The sequence below is a fragment of the Schistocerca gregaria genome, chromosome 5, assembly GCF_023897955.1.
Source record: "Schistocerca gregaria isolate iqSchGreg1 chromosome 5, iqSchGreg1.2, whole genome shotgun sequence".
NCBI lineage: Eukaryota > Metazoa > Arthropoda > Insecta > Orthoptera > Acrididae > Schistocerca > Schistocerca gregaria.
The window spans coordinates 575,450,040-575,470,126 of NC_064924.1; the positions used below are offsets into that span (position 1 = coordinate 575,450,040).

General features: G+C 47.9%; 1 protein-coding gene and 18 non-coding genes across 19 annotated transcripts; all 19 read right to left on the reverse strand.

Annotated features, from left to right (window-relative positions):
- Nucleotides 1-882: 882 nt before the first annotated feature.
- Nucleotides 883-6,562, reverse strand: LOC126272114 (uncharacterized). The gene is made up of 2 exons (XM_049974710.1): nucleotides 6,493-6,562; nucleotides 883-3,039 (listed from the first exon to the last, which is right to left on the reverse strand). The coding sequence occupies exon 2, from the start codon at nucleotides 2,725-2,727 to the stop codon at nucleotides 1,300-1,302; it is 1,428 nt and encodes a 475-aa protein (XP_049830667.1). The 5' UTR covers nucleotides 2,728-3,039; nucleotides 6,493-6,562; the 3' UTR covers nucleotides 883-1,299.
- Nucleotides 3,751-3,824, reverse strand: Trnan-guu (transfer RNA asparagine (anticodon GUU)). Its single transcript has one exon. It is a non-coding gene; the product is annotated as a tRNA-Asn (tRNA).
- On the reverse strand, nucleotides 4,143-4,214 carry Trnat-ggu (transfer RNA threonine (anticodon GGU)). The gene has a single exon. It is a non-coding gene; the product is annotated as a tRNA-Thr (tRNA).
- Nucleotides 4,904-4,977, reverse strand: Trnan-guu (transfer RNA asparagine (anticodon GUU)). Its single transcript has one exon. It is a non-coding gene; the product is annotated as a tRNA-Asn (tRNA).
- Trnat-cgu (transfer RNA threonine (anticodon CGU)) lies at nucleotides 5,285-5,356 on the reverse strand. The gene has a single exon. It is a non-coding gene; the product is annotated as a tRNA-Thr (tRNA).
- On the reverse strand, nucleotides 6,046-6,119 carry Trnan-guu (transfer RNA asparagine (anticodon GUU)). Its single transcript has one exon. It is a non-coding gene; the product is annotated as a tRNA-Asn (tRNA).
- On the reverse strand, nucleotides 6,438-6,509 carry Trnat-cgu (transfer RNA threonine (anticodon CGU)). Its single transcript has one exon. It is a non-coding gene; the product is annotated as a tRNA-Thr (tRNA).
- A 1,076-nt stretch (nucleotides 6,563-7,638) lies between the features above and the next one.
- On the reverse strand, nucleotides 7,639-7,712 carry Trnan-guu (transfer RNA asparagine (anticodon GUU)). Its single transcript has one exon. It is a non-coding gene; the product is annotated as a tRNA-Asn (tRNA).
- Nucleotides 7,713-8,030: 318 nt separating this feature from the next.
- Nucleotides 8,031-8,102, reverse strand: Trnat-cgu (transfer RNA threonine (anticodon CGU)). The gene has a single exon. It is a non-coding gene; the product is annotated as a tRNA-Thr (tRNA).
- Nucleotides 8,103-9,623: 1,521 nt separating this feature from the next.
- Nucleotides 9,624-9,695, reverse strand: Trnat-cgu (transfer RNA threonine (anticodon CGU)). The gene has a single exon. It is a non-coding gene; the product is annotated as a tRNA-Thr (tRNA).
- Nucleotides 9,696-10,776: 1,081 nt separating this feature from the next.
- Nucleotides 10,777-10,848, reverse strand: Trnat-cgu (transfer RNA threonine (anticodon CGU)). The gene has a single exon. It is a non-coding gene; the product is annotated as a tRNA-Thr (tRNA).
- Nucleotides 10,849-11,977: 1,129 nt separating this feature from the next.
- Trnan-guu (transfer RNA asparagine (anticodon GUU)) lies at nucleotides 11,978-12,051 on the reverse strand. Its single transcript has one exon. It is a non-coding gene; the product is annotated as a tRNA-Asn (tRNA).
- A 318-nt stretch (nucleotides 12,052-12,369) lies between these two features.
- On the reverse strand, nucleotides 12,370-12,441 carry Trnat-cgu (transfer RNA threonine (anticodon CGU)). Its single transcript has one exon. It is a non-coding gene; the product is annotated as a tRNA-Thr (tRNA).
- Nucleotides 12,442-13,130: 689 nt separating this feature from the next.
- On the reverse strand, nucleotides 13,131-13,204 carry Trnan-guu (transfer RNA asparagine (anticodon GUU)). Its single transcript has one exon. It is a non-coding gene; the product is annotated as a tRNA-Asn (tRNA).
- Nucleotides 13,205-13,522: 318 nt separating this feature from the next.
- On the reverse strand, nucleotides 13,523-13,594 carry Trnai-uau (transfer RNA isoleucine (anticodon UAU)). Its single transcript has one exon. It is a non-coding gene; the product is annotated as a tRNA-Ile (tRNA).
- Nucleotides 13,595-14,283: 689 nt separating this feature from the next.
- Trnan-guu (transfer RNA asparagine (anticodon GUU)) lies at nucleotides 14,284-14,357 on the reverse strand. Its single transcript has one exon. It is a non-coding gene; the product is annotated as a tRNA-Asn (tRNA).
- Nucleotides 14,358-14,675: 318 nt separating this feature from the next.
- Nucleotides 14,676-14,747, reverse strand: Trnat-cgu (transfer RNA threonine (anticodon CGU)). Its single transcript has one exon. It is a non-coding gene; the product is annotated as a tRNA-Thr (tRNA).
- Nucleotides 14,748-15,436: 689 nt separating this feature from the next.
- Nucleotides 15,437-15,510, reverse strand: Trnan-guu (transfer RNA asparagine (anticodon GUU)). The gene has a single exon. It is a non-coding gene; the product is annotated as a tRNA-Asn (tRNA).
- A 318-nt stretch (nucleotides 15,511-15,828) lies between these two features.
- Nucleotides 15,829-15,900, reverse strand: Trnat-cgu (transfer RNA threonine (anticodon CGU)). The gene has a single exon. It is a non-coding gene; the product is annotated as a tRNA-Thr (tRNA).
- Between the last annotated feature and the right edge of the window lie 4,187 nt (nucleotides 15,901-20,087).

Genomic DNA, 20,087 nt, shown 5'->3' on the forward strand with positions numbered 1-20,087 from the left:
ATAAACTGCATTTAAAATGTCAGAGTGATCCGTCAGCACCCGGTTATCGCCCACTCTAAGACAAGCAATAAACGCTCGTCTTCTATTTCTTTCATGTTCGAGTAAGTGGTACAGCGATGCGTTTTCGTCCTCCACCGTTGTCGGGACACGAGATTTAATTTTTAAACCCTCCAGCTGTTGTCGCTTGAGACTTATGAGGTGAGCCTTGATCTTCTTTATTTCAATGAAAACCTCATCAGTCATCTGCTGAGCTGATAGTCCCTTAAGCATGTATAGTAAAATTCAACGGTATTGCGAGACCACATCGCTCGCTCCCTCCCGTAAGCTATTAGGGATGATCTCAATTTCTTTTTAGCACATGAGGTCCACCACGCAAGGCGAGAGCTGTATTTATGGCGCATACGTAGAGCAGCCTGCCATACCTCCGCTACTGTTCTTGATAGGGCACCCTCGAACAACATATGGGTATTCAGCTTCCATAAGGGGCGACCCCAATACGTTCCTTGCTTCTGAAAACGAATGCTGCATTTCACTGCGAGATGGTCCGAAAAGGTAGTGGGAATTACTTCGATACTACTGATTTTATTTTCCAGGTTTGCTGTGACGTATATTCTGTCTATTCTGCTTTGCGAGCGACTACTGATGTACGTAAATTTGACTAACGTGGGGTATTTGCTTTCCCACACGTCTGTCCACTTCATGTTTGTCACCAAAGCCGCCAGTTCCCTGGAGAAGTTAAAATTTGGTCGCTGATCCTTTTTGTGAAGTACACAATTAAAGTCACCACCGATTAAAGCTTCCGCCGGATTCCCCTTAAGTAAATAGACCATATCGTTCTTAAAAAAATTAGCCCTATCATCTCTAGCGTTGTTACCAGAGGGGACATATACATTTAAAACAGTAGTAGTAAAAATTTTACAACTGATGCCCCTCTCATTTTCTAACAGACAGATATCCTTCACATCAATACCATCTTTGACAAGGATCGCAGTCCCACATGTGGCTTCCGGTGCAATATTTAAAATCTCTTGAAAACCTGGGACATAAAAGTTGTGGACATTAAATTCCTGTAGGAGGGCTATATCAGTATCCGACTGGTAAAGGAAATCTTTTAAAGAAGCGACTTTCGTTTCACTGCGAATCCGATTTATATTGATCGTGGTCACATTATATGTCAGTTCCGTTGGCATAGGTGCAGGTAAAAGAAATTGGCTAATGAAGTATGCCCCATGCAGAGTCACGTCTGTACCATTCCATTCTGTCTGTCAGAAAGAAAAATAGACATTAAAAAAAAAAAATTTAAATGCCACTAGCATGTGTCAGGTCCATCTCCATTCCGTGGTCGGTGCGATCTTCTTGGGCATCGGCCCAATCAAGTCCTTTTCCTGAGACAGTTCGGTCTAAATCCATAGTAGTGCCGGTCTGCAAACCTGCGACGCCAAGCGGTGCGCGAGGTTGTTGGTGAAGATCATCTGCATCGGCACGACTCATCTCCGCTTCAGTACACTCGTTAACTCGTGCTACTGGGCATTGTTCTCGTAGTCGTTCATTATCCCTTAAATGTTTTAACTTTTCCCGCAATGCAGGAGCTAAACTCTCTGCTGCTTTGTGTGCCAATCTCCTCTTCTTGCCTTTCTTCGAAGATCTCTTCGGCGATCTAGCAGGAGATGAAGTTTGCGACCTGTCAGGAGAAGTACCGGATGATACGTCTGACGTCGCCTGTTCCTTTTTTCGGACAAAAGTCCGCGTATCGCATTCCACAACGGCAGAAGGAGGCGCATCTTTTTCCATGGCTCCCACTGGTAGCAACCCAGTCTCCAATTCTACACTATCGCTCGTTGTGGTTTCCTTGACGCAAGTGTCTTCTGTGGGCGCCAACGTGAAACCAATGTCCAGATTGCTATCTTCGTTCATAGTTCCCGCAGAGTGGATGCCTGGAGCGTCCACTCCTCGGAAGCTAGTGGCAATATCCTCACGTTGGTGGGAATCCTGACGACGCAAGGAAACCTCCGTTGCGGGTATTTGGGGATCTTCGGCCGAGTCCGCGGAAGAACGAGCAACCACAGTGGGAGAGTTGGAAAAAGTTGGCGTCGGCATAGATTCGAGGGGCGCGGAGCTGATCGGCAGACCATCCGCAAATCTAGAGCTTGAAGCCGGAGTATCATCGACAACCGCCCGCGAGGCAGCAGGCTCCCCGCGCACAGGCGGCACCGACTCGCCTCGGCTGCGGAAGTCAGCAGCGGCAGCGTATGACAACTTCATACCAACAACAGGGCCGGAACTCGGCATCTCGTCACGCGGTAACTGCGGGACACGCCTCCGTGAACATTCTGCACGAATGTGTTCCGTGGAATTGCATAAAGCGCAAGTCCGCGGTTGCCCATCATAGATAATCAAAGCACGATACCCACAAATATTAAGATAAGAGGGGACATGCTTCTGTAATTCAATCTTAATTTGCCTTACGCCGTTCAAGACAGGAAACATATGAGCTTCAGACCACCTTTCTGCCACATTGGAAATAATTCTGCCATAAGGCCGAAGGGCAACATTAAGTTCTTCGGGCGGAATTTCAAAAGGGAGCTCAAACACTCTGATCGTACGAATCCCGTACCCAGCATGACTAACAGCAACGTCACTCACATTCCCATCAGAATGATTAAACTTCACGCTACCTCCGCAACGATCCACAATGGAACTACATAATTCTGGACTTTTCATCTTCATATACACAGCATTTGTCACAAACGAGAGATAAACTCCGACAACATCATCACCGTTAATCAATACTTTTTCGATAAACCATGCTTTAATTTCAAATGCTTTAGGTCGAACGAAATTTCAATCGAAAGTAAACTTGATTGTGTCTTTCCTCAAATAATTCGACCTATTCATTCTAGAACTTCATGAATACAAGTGCAACACGAATAGCGGCTTAGCAGCACCACTAACCTCAAACGCAGCGACTCAGCCTGTGTTTACTACAGCCAGACGTCCAGCTCCGCCACACGTCCGTCCCGCTCGGCGGCTGACTCGCAACTACGAACTGAGCTAAGAAGGCGGCATCTTTGAATTTGCGAGCTATCCCCGAATTCTCACTTCATCACACTGAATCTTGCAGCCCTCGACCAGATAATTGATTTGGCGCACTGCTGCTGCTGGGAGTGTCCACATTGCCGTTCTCCAAATCTCTCGACTGTTTCGCCCTTACGATCGGCGACGACCGTCAGGCCACCAAAAGTTTGCGGTCTGCAATTTCTTGTCCTAGTGCACAGCTTGTGGGATAACGTGGCTCGACTGCGAAATGCGCCTTTCGGCTCCACTCTCTGGCTACAGTTTGCTGTTGTTCACAGTGGCACTGGCGTTGCCCATGGGGCTTCATGTAAGGCGACTGCACGTCGCTCGGCCAACAGCGGCCTACTGCAGACCGACACTTAAGAGACACAAAATACAAATCGACATCGAGAGACAGGCCCTGTCATATGGCACTCGCGACGTATACGCTCAAATTGAATGTAAATAAAACGTCTTTTGTAGTGGGCGTCGCTCCACTGCAGTGTCACACATGGTGAATAAATAGGAAATCAGTATAACGTCTGTGTAGGGCCATGTTTTTACCTACAGTGCCACCTGCCTGAATGAGTATAAGCATCTGTGGCATCACTCCTTCGCAGCCAAATTGCCACACTAGCTGTGTATCTCTAACAAAGTTGATGTATGTCCTCACCTCGGTGACGGTTAAAACGATTTCGCCCCCGGGTGGGCTCGAACCACCAACCTTTCGGTTAACAGCCGAACGCGCTAGCCGATTGCGCCACGGAGGCGTTGACTTTGGCTCACTTTTGCTCTCTATATCAACGCAATTCGTACACATTCTGCAGGAATCTCGCAGAATGGTAGCATCTGCTTATGCCTCTTCACATGGATAACGTGCATGCACACTGTGGCGACGCTCATAAACGAATGACATTATACTACAAAATGCATACAAACCACTGTTCTGCCTATGCATTCAGAAAACCTCCTAGGCCAGTAGACTACTTGACATAGGTTGTAGAACATCCCTTTCATTCAGTGTACTGCCATGTGATAGATATTGCTCGAGGTAGCTCCGCACGTTGCAGGAAAGTGAAAAAAATGGATGCCTTCTGTGTGGTTCGAACTCACGACTCCTGGTTTACCAGACCAGCGCTCTACCACTGAGCTAAGAAGGCGGCAGCTTTGAATTTGCGGGCTATCCCCGAATTCTCACTTCATCACACTGAATGTTGCAGCGCTCGACCAGATAATTGATTGGGCGCACTGCTGCTGCTGGGAGTGTCCACATTGCCGTTCTCCATATCTCTCGACTGTTTCGCCCTTACGATCGGCGACGACCGTCAGGCCACCAAACGTTTGCGGTCTGCAATTTCTTGTCCTAGTGCACAGCTTGTGGGATAACGTGGCTCGACTGCGAAATGCGCCTTTCGGCTCCACTCTCTGGCTACAGTTTGCTGTTGTTCACAGTGGCACTGGCGTTGCCCATGGGGCTTCATGTAAGGCGACTGCACGTCGCTCGGCCAACAGCGGCCTACTGCAGACCGACACTTAAGAGACACAAAATACAAATCGACATCGAGGGACAGGCCCTGTCATATGGCACTCGCGACGTATACGCTCAAATGGAATGTAAATGAAACGCCTTTTGTAGTGGGCGTCGCTCCACTGCAGTGTCACACATGGTGAATAAATAGGAAAACAGTAGAACGTCTGTGTAGGGCCATGTTTTTACCTACAGTGCCACCTGCCTGAATGTGTATAAGCATCTGTGGCATCACTCCTTCGCAGCCAAATTGCCACACTAGCTGTGTATCTCTAACAAAGTTGATGTATGTCCTCACCTCGGTGACGGTTAAAACGATTTCGCCCCCAGGTGGGCTCGAACCACCAACCTTTCGGTTAACAGCCGAACGCGCTAGCCGATTGCGCCACGGAGGCGTCGATTTTGCTCTCTATATCAACGCAATTCGTACACATTCTTCAGGAATTTCGCAGAATGGTAGCATCTGCTTATGCCTCTTCACATGGATAACGTGCATGCACAGTGTAGCGACGCTCATAAACGAATGACATTATACTACAAAATGCATACAAACCACTGTTCTGCCTATGCATTCAGAAAACCTCCTAGGCCAGTAGAATACTTGTCATAGGTTGAAGAACATCCCTTTCATTCAGTGTACTGCCATGTGACAGATATTGCTCGAGGTAGCTCCGCACGTTGCAGGAAAGTTAGAAAAATGGATGCCTTCTGTGAGGTTCGAACTCACGACTCCTGGTTTACGAGACCAGTGCTCTACCACTGAGCTAAGAAGGCGGCAGCTTTGAACTTGCGAGCTATCCCCGAACTCTCACTTCATCACACTGAATCTTGCAGCCCTCGACCAGATAATTGATTTGGCGCACTGCTGCTGCTGGGAGTGTCCACATTGCCGTTCTCCAAATCTCTCGACTTTTTCGCCCTTACGATCGGCGACGACCGTCAGGCCACCAAACGTTTGCGGTCTGCAATTTCTTGTCCTAGTGCACAGCTTGTGGGATAACGTGGCTCGACTGCGAAATGCGCCTTTCGGCTCCACTCTCTGGCTACAGTTTGCTGTTGTTCACAGTGGCATTGGCGTTGCCCATGGGGCTTCATGTAAGGCGACTGCACGTCGCTCGGCCAACAGCGGCCTACTGCAGACCGACACTTAAGAGACACAAAATACAAATCGACATCGAGAGACAGGCCCTGTCATATGGCACTCGCGACGTATACGCTCAAATTGAATGTAAATAAAACGTCTTTTGTAGTGGGCGTCGCTCCACTGCAGTGTCACACATGGTGAATAAATAGGAAAACAGTAGAACGTCTGTGTAGGGCCATGTTTTTACCTACAGTGCGACCTGCCTGAATGTGTATAAGCATCTGTGGCATCACTCCTTCGCAGCCAAATTGCCACACTAGCTGTGTATCTCTAACTAAGTTGATGTATGTCCTCACCTCGGTGACGGTTAAAACGATTTCGCCCCCGGGTGGGCTCGAACCACCAACCTTTCGGTTAACAGCCGAAGGCTCTAGCCAATTGCGCCGCGGAGGCGTTGACTTTGGCTCACTTGTGCTCTCTATATCAAAGCAATTCGTACACATTCTGCAGGAATCTCGCAGAATGGTAGCATCTGCTTATGCCTCTTCACATGGATAACGTGCATGCACACTGTAGCGACGCTCATAAACGAATGACATTATACTACAAAATGCATACAAACCACTGTTCTGCCAATGCATTCAGAAAACCTCCTAGGCCAGTAGAATACTTGACATAGGTTGTAGAACATCCCTTTCATTCAGTGTACTGCCATGTGATAGATATTGCTCGAGGTAGCTCCGCACGTTGCAGGAAAGTTAAAAAAATGGATGCCTTCTGTGAGGTTCGAACTTACGACACCTGGTTTACGAGACCAGCGCTCTACCACTGAGCTAAGAAGGCGGCAGCTTTGAATTTGCGAGCTATCCCCGAATTCTCACTTCATCACACTGAATCTTGCAGCGCTCGACCAGATAATTGATTTGGCGCACTGCTGCTGCTGGGAGTGTCCACATTTCCGTTCTCCAAATCTCTCGACTGTTTCGCCCTTACGATCGGCGACGACCGTCAGGCCACCAAACGTTTGCGGTCTGCAATTTCTTGTCCTAGTGCACAGCTAGTGGGATAACGTGGCACGACTGCGAAATGCGCCTTTCGGCTCCACTCTCTGGCTACAGTTTGCTGTTGTTCACAGTGGCACTGGCGTTGCCCATGGGGCTTCATGTAAGGCGACTGCACGTCGCTCGGCCAACAGCGGCCTACTGCAGACCGACACTTAAGAGACACAAAATACAAATCGACATCGAGAGACAGGCCCAGTCAAATGGCACTCGCGACGTATACGCTTAAATTGAATGTAAATAAAACGTCTTTTGTAGTGGGCGTCGCACTGAATCTTGCAGCGCTCGACCAGATATATGATTTGGCGCACTGCTGCTGCTGGGAGTGTCCACATTTCCGTTCTCCATATCTCTCGACTGTTTCGCCCTTACGATCGGCGACGACCGTCAGGCCACCAAAAGTTTGCGGTCTGCAATTTCTTGTCCTAGTGCACAGCTTGTGGGATAACGTGGCTCGACTGCGAAATGCGCCTTTCGGCTCCACTCTCTGGCTACAGTTTGCTGTTGTTCACAGTAGCACTGGCGTTGCCCATGGGGCTTCATGTAAGGCGACTGCACGTCGCTCGGCCAACAGCGGCCTACTGCAGACCGACGCTTAAGAGACACAAAATACAAATCGACATCGAGAGACAGGCCCTGTCATATGGCACTCGCGACGTATACGCTGAAATTGAATGTAAATAAAACGTCTTTTGTAGTGGGCGTCGCTCCACTGCAGTGTCACACATGGTGAATAAATAGGAAAACAGTAGAACGTCTGTGTAGGGCCATGTTTTTACCTACAGTGCCACCTGCCTGAATGTGTATAAGCATCTGTGGCATCACTCCTTCGCAGCCAAATTGCCACACTAGCTGTGTATCTCTAACAAAGTTGACGTAAGTCCTCACCTCGGTGACGGTTAAAACGATTTCGCCCCCGGGTGGGCTCGAACCACCAACCTTTCGGTTAACAGCCGAACGCGTTAGCCGATTGCGCCACGGAGGCGTCGATTTTGGCTCACTTGTGCTCTCCATATCAACGCAATTCGTACACATTCTGCAGGAATCTCGCAGAATGGTAGCATCTGCTTATGCCTCTTCACATGGATAACGTGCATGCACACTGTAGCGACGCTCATAAACGAATGACATTATACTACAAAATGCATACAAACCACTGTTCTGCCTATGCATTCAGAAAACCTCCTAGGCCAGTAGAATACTTGACATAGGTTGTAGAACATCCCTTTCATTCAGTGTACTGCCATGTGATAGATATTGCTCGAGGTAGCTCCGCACATTGCAGGAAAGTTAAAAAAATGGATGCCTTCTCTGAGGTTCGAACTCTTGATTCCTGGTTTACGAGACCAGTGCTCTACCACTGAGCTAAGAAGGCGGCAGCTTTGAACTTGCGAGCTATCCCCGAACTCTCACTTCATCACACTGAATCTTGCAGCCCTCGACCAGATAATTGATTTGGCGCACTGCTGCTGCTGGGAGTGTCCACATTGCCGTTCTCCAAATCTCTCGACTGTTTCGCTCTTACGATCGGCGACGACCGTCAGGCCACCAAACGTTTGCGGTCTGCAATTTCTTGTCCTAGTGCACAGCTAGTGGGATAACGTGGCACGACTGCGAAATGCGCCTTTCGGCTCCACTCTCTGGCTACAGTTTGCTGTTGTTCACAGTGGCACTGGCGTTGCCCATGGGGCTTCATGTAAGGCGACTGCACGTCGCTCGGCCAACAGCGGCCTACTGCAGACCGACACTTAAGAGACACAAAATACAAATCGACATCGAGAGACAGGCCCTGTCAAATGGCACTCGCGACGTATAGGCTTAAATTGAATGTAAATAAAACGTCTTTTGTAGTGGGCGTCGCACTGAATCTTGCAGCGCTCAACCAGATATATGATTTGGCGCACTGCTGCTGCTGGGAGTGTCCACATTTCCGTTCTCCATATCTCTCGACTGTTTCGCCCTTACGATCGGCGACGACCGTCAGGATACCAAAAGTTTGCGGTCTGCAATTTCTTGTCCTAGTGCACAGCTTGTGGGATAACGTGGCTCGACTGCGAAATGCGCCTTTCGGCTCCACTCTCTGGCTACAGTTTGCTGTTGTTCACAGTGGCACTGGCGTTGCCCATGGGGCTTCATGTAAGGCGACTGCACGTCGCTCGGCCAACAGCGGCCTACGGCAGACCGACGCTTAAGAGACACAAAATACAAATCGACATCGAGAGACAGGCCCTGTCATATGGCACTCGCGACGTATACGCTCACATTGAATGTAAATAAATCGTCTTTTGTAGTGGGCGTCGCTCCACTGCAGTGTCACACATGGTGAATAAATAGGAAAACAGTAGAACGTCTGTGTAGGGACATGTTTTTACCTACAGTGCCACCTGCCTGAATGTGTATAAGCATCTGTGGCATCACTCCTTCGCAGCCAAATTGCCACACTAGCTGTGTATCTCTAATTAAGTTGATGTATGTCCTCACCTCGGTGACGGTTAAAACGATTTCGCCCCCGGGTGGGCTCGAACCACCAACCTTTCGGTTAACAGCCGAAGGCTCTAGCCAAATGCGCCGCGGAGGCGTTGACTTTGGCTCACTTGTGCTCTCTATATCAAAGCAATTCGTACACATTCTGCAGGAATCTCGCAGAATGGTAGCATCTGCTTATGCCTCTTCACATGGATAACGTGCATGCACACTGTAGCGACGCTCATAAACGAATGACATTATACTACAAAATGCATACAAACCACTGTTCTGCCTATGCATTCAGAAAACCTCCTAGGCCAGTAGAATACTTGACATAGGTTGTAGAACATCCCTTTCATTCAGTGTACTGCCATGTGACAGATATTGCTCGAGGTAGCTCCGCACGTTGCAGGAAAGTTAAAAAAATGGATGCCTTCTGTGAGGTTCGAACTTACGACACCTGGTTTACGAGACCAGCGCTCTACCACTGAGCTAAGAAGGCGGCAGCTTTGGATTTGCGAGCTATCCCCGAATTGTCACTTCATCACATAGAATCTTGCAGCGCTCGACCAGATAATTGATTTGGCGCACTGCTGCTGCTGGGAGTGTCCACATTGCCGTTCTCCATATCTCTCGACTGTTTCGCCCTTACGATCGGCGACGACCGTCAGGCCACCAAAAGTTTGCGGTCTGCAATTTCTTGTCCTAGTGCACAGCTTGTGGGATAACGTGGCTCGACTGCGAAATGCGCCTTTCGGCTCCACTCTCTGGCTACAGTTTGCTGTTGTTCACAGTGGCACTGGCGTTGCCCATGGGGCTTCATGTAAGGCGACTGCACGTCGCTCGGCCAACAGCGGCCTACTGCAGACCGACGCTTAAGAGACACAAAATACAAATCGACATCGAGAGACAGGCCCTGTCATATGGCACTCGCGACGTATACGCTGAAATTGAATGTAAATAAAACGTCTTTTGTAGTGGGCGTCGCTCCACTGCAGTGTCACACATGGTGAATAAATAGGAAAACACTAGAACGTCTGTGTAGGGACATGTTTTTACCTACAGTGCCACCTGCCTGAATGTGTATAAGCATCTGTGGCATCACTCCTTCGCAGCCAAATTGCCACACTAGCTGTGTATCTCTAACTAAGTTGATGTATGTCCTCACCTCGGTGACGGTTAAAACGATTTCGCCCCCGGGTGGGCTCGAACCACCAACCTTTCGGTTAACAGCCGAAGGCTCTAGCCAAATGCGCCGCGGAGGCGTTGACTTTGGCTCACTTGTGCTCTCTATATCAAAGCAATTCGTACACATTCTGCAGGAATCTCGCAGAATGGTAGCATCTGCTTATGCCTCTTCACATGGATAACGTGCATGCACACTGTAGCGACGCTCATAAACGAATGACATTATACTACAAAATGCATACAAACCACTGTTCTGCCTATGCATTCAGAAAACCTCCTAGGCCAGTAGAATACTTGACATAGGTTGTAGAACATCCCTTTCATTCAGTGTACTGCCATGTGACAGATATTGCTCGAGGTAGCTCCGCACGTTGCAGGAAAGTTAAAAAAATGGATGCCTTCTGTGAGGTTCGAACTTACGACACCTGGTTTACGAGACCAGCGCTCTACCACTGAGCTAAGAAGGCGGCAGCTTTGAATTTGCGAGCTATCCCCGAATTCTCACTTCATCACACTGAATCTTGCAGCGCTCGACCAGATAATTGATTTGGCGCACTGCTGCTGCTGGGAGTGTCCACATTGCCGTTCTCCATATCCCTCGACTGTTTCGCCCTTACGATCGGCGACGACCGTCAGGCCACCAAAAGTTTGCGGTCTGCAATTTCTTGTCCTAGTGCACAGCTTGTGGGATAACGTGGCTCGACTGCGAAATGCGCCTTTCGGCTCCACTCTCTGGCTACAGTTTGCTGTTGTTCACAGTGGCACTGGCGTTGCCCATGGGGCTTCATGTAAGGCGACTGCACGTCGCTCGGCCAACAGCGGCCTACTGCAGACCGACACTTAAGAGACACAAAATACAAATCGACATCGAGAGACAGGCCCAGTCAAATGGCACTCGCGACGTATACGCTTAAATTGAATGTAAATAAAACGTCTTTTGTAGTGGGCGTCGCACTGAATCTTGCAGCGCTCGACCAGATAATTGATTTGGCGCACTGCTGCTGCTGGGAGTGTCCACATTTCCGTTCTCCATATCTCTCGACTGTTTCGCCCTTACGATCGGCGACGACCGTCAGGCCACCAATAGTTTGCGGTCTGCAATTTCTTGTCCTAGTGCACAGCTTGTGGGATAACGTGGCTCGACTGCGAAATGCGCCTTTCGGCTCCACTCTCTGGCTACAGTTTGCTGTTGTTCACAGTGGCACTGGCGTTGCCCATGGGGCTTCATGTAAGGCGACTGCACGTCGCTCGGCCAACAGCGGCCTACTGCAGACCGACGCTTAAGAGACACAAAATACAAATCGACATCGAGAGACAGGCCCTGTCATATGGCACTCGCGACGTATACGCTCAAATTGAATGTAAATAAAACGTCTTTTGTAGTGGGCATCGCTCCACTGCAGTGTCACACATGGTGAATAAATAGGAAAACACTAGAACGTCTGTGTAGGGCCATGTTTTTACCTACAGTGCCACCTGCCTGAATGTGTATAAGCATCTGTGGCATCACTCCTTCGCAGCCAAATTGCCACACTAGCTGTGTATCTCTAACAAAGTTGACGTATGTCCTCACCTCGGTGACGGTTAAAACGATTTCGCCCCCGAGTGGGCTCGAACCACCAACCTTTCGGTTAACAGCCGAACGCGCTAGCCGATTGCGCCACGGAGGCGTCGATTTTGGCTCACTTTTGCTCTCTATATCAACGCAATTCGTACACATTCTGCAGGAATCTCGCAGAATGGTAGCATCTGCTTATGCCTCTTCACATGGATAACGTGCATGCACACTGTAGCGACGCTCATAAACGAGTGACATTATACTACAAAATGCATTCAAACCACTGTTCTGCCTATGCATTCAGATAACCTCCTAGGTCAGTAGAATACTTGTCATAGGTTGAAGAACATCACTTTCATTCAGTGTACTGCCATGTGATAGATATTGCTCGATGTAGCTCCGCACGTTGCAGGAAAGTTAAAAAAATGGATGCCTTCTGTGAGGTTCGAACTCACGACGCCTGGTTTACGAGACCAGTGTTCTACCACTGAGCTAAGAAGGCGGCAGCTTTGAATTTGCGAGCTATCCCTGAATTCTCACTTCATCACACTGAATCTTGCAGCCCTCGACCAGATAATTGATTTGGCGCACTGCTGCTGCTGGGAGTGTCCACATTGCCGTTCTCCATATCTCTCGACTGTTTCGCCCTTACGATCGGCGACGACCGTCAGGCCACCAAAAGTTTGCGGTCTGCAATTTCTTGTCCTAGTGCACAGCTTGGGGGATAACGTGGCTCGACTGCGAAATGCGCCTTTCGGCTCCACTCTCTGGCTACAGTTTGCTGTTGTTCACAGTGGCACTGGCGTTGCCCATGGGGCTTCATGTAAGGCGACTGCACGTCGCTCGGCCAACAGCGGCCTACGGCAGACCGACGCTTAAGAGACACAAAATACAAATCGACATCGAGAGACAGGCCCTGTCATATGGCACTCGCGACGTATACGCTGAAATTGAATGTAAATAAAACGTCTTTTGTAGTGGGCGTCGCTCCACTGCAGTGTCACACATGGTGAATAAATAGGAAAACAGTAGAACGTCTGTGTAGGGCCATGTTTTTACCTACAGTGCCACCTGCCTGAATGTGTATAAGCATCTGTGGCATCACTCCTTCGCAGCCAAATTGCCACACTAGCTGTGTATCTCTAACAAAGTTGATGTATGTCCTCACCTCGGTGACGGTTAAAACGATTTCGCCCCCGGGTGGGCTCGAACCACCAACCTTTCGGTTAACTGCCGAACGCGCTAGCCGATTGCGCCACGGAGGCGTTGACTTTGGCTCACTTGTGCTCTCTATATCAACGCAATTCGTACACATTCTGCAGGAATCTCGCAGAATGGTAGCATCTGCTTATGCCTCTTCACATGGATAACGTGCATGCACACTGTAGCGACGCTCATAAGCGAATGACATTATACTACAAAATGCATACAAACCACTGTTCTGCCTATGCATTCAGAAAACCTCCTAGGCCAGTAGAATACTTGACATAGGTTGTAGAACATCCCTTTCATTCAGTGTACTGCCATGTGATAGGTATTGCTCGAGGTAGCTCCGCACGTTGCAGGAAAGTTAAAAAAACGGATGCCTTCTGTGAGGTTCGAACTCACGACTCCTGGTTTATAAGACCAGTGCTCTACCACTGAGCTAATAAGGCGGCAGCTTTGAACTTGCGTGCTATCCCCGAATTCTCACTTCATCACACTGAATCTTGCAGCGCTCGACCAGATAATTGATTTGGCGCACAGCTGCTGCTGTGAGTGTACACATTTCCGTTCTCCAAATCTCTCGACTGTTTCGCCCTTACGATCGGCGACGACCGTCAGGCCACCAAAAGTTTGCGGTCTGCAATTTCTTGTCCTAGTGCACAGCTTGTGGGATAACGTGGCTCGACTGCGAAATGCGCCTTTCGGCTCCACTCTCTGGCTACAGTTTGCTGTTGTTCACAGTGGCACTGGCGTTGCCCATGGGGCTTCATGTAAGGCGACTGCACGTCGCTCGGCCAACAGCGGCCTACTGCAGACCGACACTTAAGAGACACAAAATACAAATCGACATCGAGAGACAGGCCCTGTCATATGGCACTCGCGACGTATACGCTCAAATTGAATGTAAATAAAACGTCTTTTGTAGTGGGCGTCGCTCCACTGCAGTGTCACACATGGTGAATAAATAGGAAAACAGTAGAACGTCTGTGTAGGGCCATGTTTTTACCTACAGTGCCACCTGCCTGAATGTGTATAAGCATCTGTGGCATCACTCCTTCGCAGCCAAATTGCCACACTAGCTGTGTATCTCTAACAAAGTTGATGTATGTCCTCACCTCAGTGACGGTTAAAAGGATTTCGCCCCCGGGTGGGCTCGAACCACCAACCTTTCGGTTAACAGCCGAACACGCTAGCCGATTGCGCCGTGGCGGCGTCGATTTTGGCTCACTTTTGCTCTGTATATCAACGCAATTCGTACACATTCTGCAGGAATCTCGCAGAATGGTAGCATCTGCTTATGCCTCTTCACATGGATAACGTGCATGCACACTGTAGCGACGCTCATAAACGAATGACATTATACTACAAAATGCATACAAACCACTGTTCTGCCTATGCATTCAGAAAACCTCCTAGGCCAGTAGAATACTTGACATAGGTTGTAGAACATCCCTTTCATTCAGTGTACTGCCATGTGATAGATATTGCTCGAGGTAGCTCCGCACGTTGCAGGAAAGTTAAAAAAATGGATGCCTTCTGTGAGGTTCGAACTCATGACTCCTGGTTTACGAGACCAGTGCTCTACCACTGAGCTAAGAAGGCGACAGCTTTGAATTTGCGCGCTATCCCCGAATTCTCACTTCATCACACTGAATCTTGCAGCGCTCGACCAGATAATTGATTTGGCGCACTGCTGCTGCTGGGAGTGTCCACATTTCCGTTCTCCAAATCTCTCGACTGTTTCGCCCTTACGATCGGCGACGACCGTCAGGCCACCAAAAGTTTGCGGTCTGCAATTTCTTGTCCTAGTGCACAGCTTGTGGGATAACGTGGCTCGACTGCGAAATGCGCCTTTCGGCTCCACTCTCTGGGTACAGTTTGCTGTTGTTCACAGTGGCACTGGCGTTGCCCATGGGGCTTCATGTAAGGCGACTGCACGTCTCTCGGCCAACAGCGGCCTACTGCAGACCGACACTTAAGAGACACAAAATACAAATCGACATCGAGAGACAGGCCCTGTCATATGGCACTCGCGACGTATACGCTCAAATTGAATGTAAATAAAACGTCTTTTGTAGTGGGCGTCGCTCCACTGCAGTGTCACACATGGTGAATAAATAGGAAAACAGTAGAACGTCTGTGTAGGGCCATGTTTTTACCTACAGTGCCAACTGCCTGAATGTGTATAAGCATCTGTGGCATCACTCCTTCGCAGCCAAATTGCCACACTAGCTGTGTATCTCTGACAAGGTTGATGTATGTCCTCACCTCGGTGACGGTTAAAACGATTTCGCCCCCGGGTGGGCTCGAACCATCAACCTTTCGGTTAACAGCCGAACGCGCTAGCCGATTGCGCCACGGAGGCGTTGACTTTGGCTTACTTGTGCTCTCTATATCAACGCAATTCGTACACATTCTGCAGGAATCTCGCAGAATGGTAGCATCTGCTTATGCCTCTTCACATGGATAACGTGCATGCACACTGTAGCGACGCTCATAAACGAATGACATTATACTACAAAATGCATACAAACCACTGTTCTGCCTATGCATTCAGAAAACCTCCTAGGCCAGTAGAATACTTGACATAGGTTGTAGAACATCCCTTTCATTCAGTGTACTGCCATGTGATAGATATTGCTCGAGGTAGCTCCGCACGTTGCAGGAAAGTTAAAAAAATGGATGCCTTCTGTGAGGTTCGAACTCACGACTCCTGGTTTACGAGACCAGTGCTCTACCACTGAGCTAAGAAGGCGGCAGCTTTGAATTTGCGAGCTATCCCCGAATTCTCACTTCATCACACTGAATCTTGCAGCCCTCGACCAGATAATTGAATTGGCGCACTGCTGCTGCTGGGAGTGTCCACATTGCCGTTCTCCAAATCTCTCGACTGTTTCGCCCTTACGATCGGCGACGACCGTCAGGCCACCAAAAGTTTGCGGTCTGCAATTTCTTGTCCTAGTGCACAGCTTGTGGGATAACGTGGCTCGACTGCGAAATGCGCCTTTCGGCTCCACTCTCTGGCTACAGTTTGCTGTTGTTCACAGTGGCACTGGCGTTGCCCATGGGGCTTCATGTTAGGCGACTGCACGTCGCTCGGCCAACAGCGGCCTACTGCAGACCGACACTTAAGAGACACAAAATACAAATCGACATCGAGAGACAGGCCCTGTCATATGGCACTCGCGACGTATACGCTCAAATTGAATGTAAATAAAACGTCTTTTGTAGTGGGCGTCGCTCCACTGCAGTGTCACACATGGTGAATAAATAGGAAAACAGTAGAACGTCTGTGTAGGGCCATGTTTTTACCTACAGTGCCACCTGCCTGAATGTGTATAAGCATCTGTGGCATCACTCCTTTTTTTAATTTTGGGCCTCCCTTCTCCCCACACAGCCCATCCATTCGCTCTCCTTTTATGCCTTCTTCGGCGAGCTTCTATGCTATATCGACTGATTTTTTTTTTTTCAAATTTACTGTGACAGTAAGGAAATGAAATGATGTTTGGCTTCTTCGCCATGTGAGGCTTCTCCTCCGTAGAACTGAAAATTGAAAAATTAAGGCTTCTTGGGAATTAATAAATTGTCACTCTTGCTTCATACTGAAAAAAATTAAACAAATATAGAAAGATTGTAACTGAGGAACACGTGCAAGAAGCTTCCACTGCATTGTGTGCAACGAAACCACCTTCCGATATTACCGAGATCCTGGTAAATCATCATAGATGAAAGTAGTTGCTGGAGATATGGGGTTCATCCAGCAGTAAGTGTGAAGCCGCAGTGCCGTTTCGGGGTTCTGTCCGAGGCCTTCACGGCTACCGTAGCGGCCCTGGGGCACACGAAGTCCCCACCGTACTTCACCCTCAACAGCGATCCCCTACTTTGGCCTGTGACTACATTTTTCGTAGACGAGGGCTATTAAGATGTTTATCCAATCCCTTGTCTCTGAAACAGAATGTGTAACATGTTGCCAAAAGTTTTTTTGTGGTCCCTGCGCGTACATATCTGATAATATTTTGCTCGTTCGTATAATTCGTATTCTAAAACACGGTCATTGCCGTGTTCAGATATAACGTAATGTACATAATTGCCAAACAACCACAACACAGCATTGGTTTTCTGGACAGGGAAGAAAACACCATCGGGGAAGAGTAATTTTTCAACATTGATCTCAGTACTAACAGTTCTGGTTATAAAGGCTACCCGCCGTTGGAGTCCCCTCCATATTTCGGCGTATCCACCACAGAGAAAGCGGTGGATCAATGTGTCAACTGCGTCACATCGGGTGCACACAATCGTGTCACTAAGACCAATGGAGTGCAACTTTTCGTTAGTGGAAACTACGTTATTAACAACTCGGTACCAGGTTGCCTGAATGTCGGAAGACAGTTCTCGATTACTAATATTTTTCCAAATTCTTTTCCAGTCTTTGTCGGGATATCTGCACTCCATTTTGTTGACATGTTCTTTCGTTGTTAAGAGTTCCATTAATTTCCTGCAATTCCTTGATTGTGGATTCGTGACAATACTGTCCATGTAGCTAATCTCTAAAAAGAACTGGCGAATATATTTCAATTTATAATTAATTCCGCCTATATTTATGGGTGGACGTAAATTTTCTGGCTGTAGGAGTCGATACAGCCTGGCTGTAATACTATGTGGATGTTTTTCTATAATTTGTAGGGTCCTCTTTATATATAACGCCGTAGTCTTCCGCCATATATCTGTTAAACCTAGGCCACCTTCAGCGGAAGGTAACGTAACTGTACCGACTGCTACTCTAAAAATATTCCCTGTCCATATAAATCGGCAAATGATACTCATTATACGTTTGGCAATGGGTTTCGAAACTGGCAATATTTGACCTATATATATAGCTTTTGATAAAATGGACCAATTAATTATTCTGATTCGTTGTTTAATGTTCAGATGTCTGGTCTGATTGAGTATTGTGGCTCCTCTGATTGTATCCAGTACTTTCTTCCAATTGTAGGTCATGGTCTGAAGCGGACATCGGTAAAAGGTGACACCCAGAGCGGTGTGACGATCGACGGAGCGTGCCCATTCCAAACGGACATCTTGAAGACCTTTAAGATTTAAAAACGAACTCTTCACCTCGTTAACCCTAGCGCCTGTAGCTTCACAAAAGATCTGAATATTCGTAGTTAATTTCTCTAAATCTTCGTTACTACGAATAACCACTCCAACGTCATCAGCATATGCATTGGTGACGTTGTTAACGCCAGATATCGTGATGCCCTCAAGATCGACATCGAGTCTCCTTAGTAAAGGCTCCAGTGCAACAACATACAGGAGCATTGACAAAGGGCTTCCCTGCGGGACGCCGTTGCGAATTTCAATGGGTGGAGTGAAATGCCCATTTACAGACACTTGTGTTTGGATGCCTTCAACAATGTTAATTAAAACTTGCACAAAATGTTGACTAAAACCCACATAGGTCAACGTTCTGAACAAAAATAAGTGGTTGACCCTGTCAAAAGCCTTTGAGAAGTCGATAAAGGAAAGGCCTCCTGGTGAGGATGACGTTGCAAAAATTGCAGAGACATCCCTATATTCACAAACAGTTTTAAAAATATTCCGCCCCGAGAGACAGGTTTGGTGGTCACCTATGATCTTCTCCATTAGAGGTCTCAGTCTTTCCTTCAGTACACGTGCAATTATTTTATAATCCGAGTTCATCAAACATATTGGTCTCAATTGATTGAGATCTTTAACTGTCGCGTTCCTTCCCTTTGGTATTAGCACAGTTACGCTTTCTTTGAACTCGCGTGGAACAGTAACACCTTGCAACACTTCATTTATCACTTCTGTGAATTGATTACCGATGAGAGGCCAAAATTTACAATAAAACTCTACAGGCAAGCCATCAGGCCCTGGGGACTTACGGGTAGGCGAGTATTTAAGTATATCAAACACCTCCTCACATGTGATCGCAGTGGTAAGGGACACATTGTCCTCGTCATTGATAACGTTGTCGATACCTGTAGTTCGTAGCAAATCGTTCGCACAGTCTAGATTATACCGGGTATCAGTATATAACGTACGATAAAATCCATAAACTGCATTTAAAATGTCAGAGTGATCCGTCAGCACCCGGTTATCGCCCACTCTAAGACAAGCAATAAACGCTCGTCTTCTATTTCTTTCATGTTCGAGTAAGTGGTACAGCGATGCGTTTTCGTCCTCCACCGTTGTCGGGACACGAGATTTAATTTTTAAACCCTCCAGCTGTTGTCGCTTGAGACTTATGAGGTGAGCCTTGATCTTCTTTATTTCAATGAAAACCTCATCAGTCATCTGCTGAGCTGATAGTCCCTTAAGCATGTATAGTAAAATTCAACGGTATTGCGAGACCACATCGCTCGCTCCCTCCCGTAAGCTATTAGGGATGATCTCAATTTCTTTTTAGCACATGAGGTCCACCACGCAAGGCGAGAGCTGTATTTATGGCGCATACGTAGAGCAGCCTGCCATACCTCCGCTACTGTTCTTGATAGGGCACCCTCGAACAACATATGGGTATTCAGCTTCCATAAGGGGCGACCCCAATACGTTCCTTGCTTCTGAAAACGAATGCTGCATTTCACTGCGAGATGGTCCGAAAAGGTAGTGGGAATTACTTCGATACTACTGATTTTATTTTCCAGGTTTGCTGTGACGTATATTCTGTCTATTCTGCTTTGCGAGCGACTACTGATGTACGTAAATTTGACTAACGTGGGGTATTTGCTTTCCCACACGTCTGTCCACTTCATGTTTGTCACCAAAGCCGCCAGTTCCCTGGAGAAGTTAAAATTTGGTCGCTGATCCTTTTTGTGAAGTACACAATTAAAGTCACCACCGATTAAAGCTTCCGCCGGATTCCCCTTAAGTAAATAGACCATATCGTTCTTAAAAAAATTAGCCCTATCATCTCTAGCG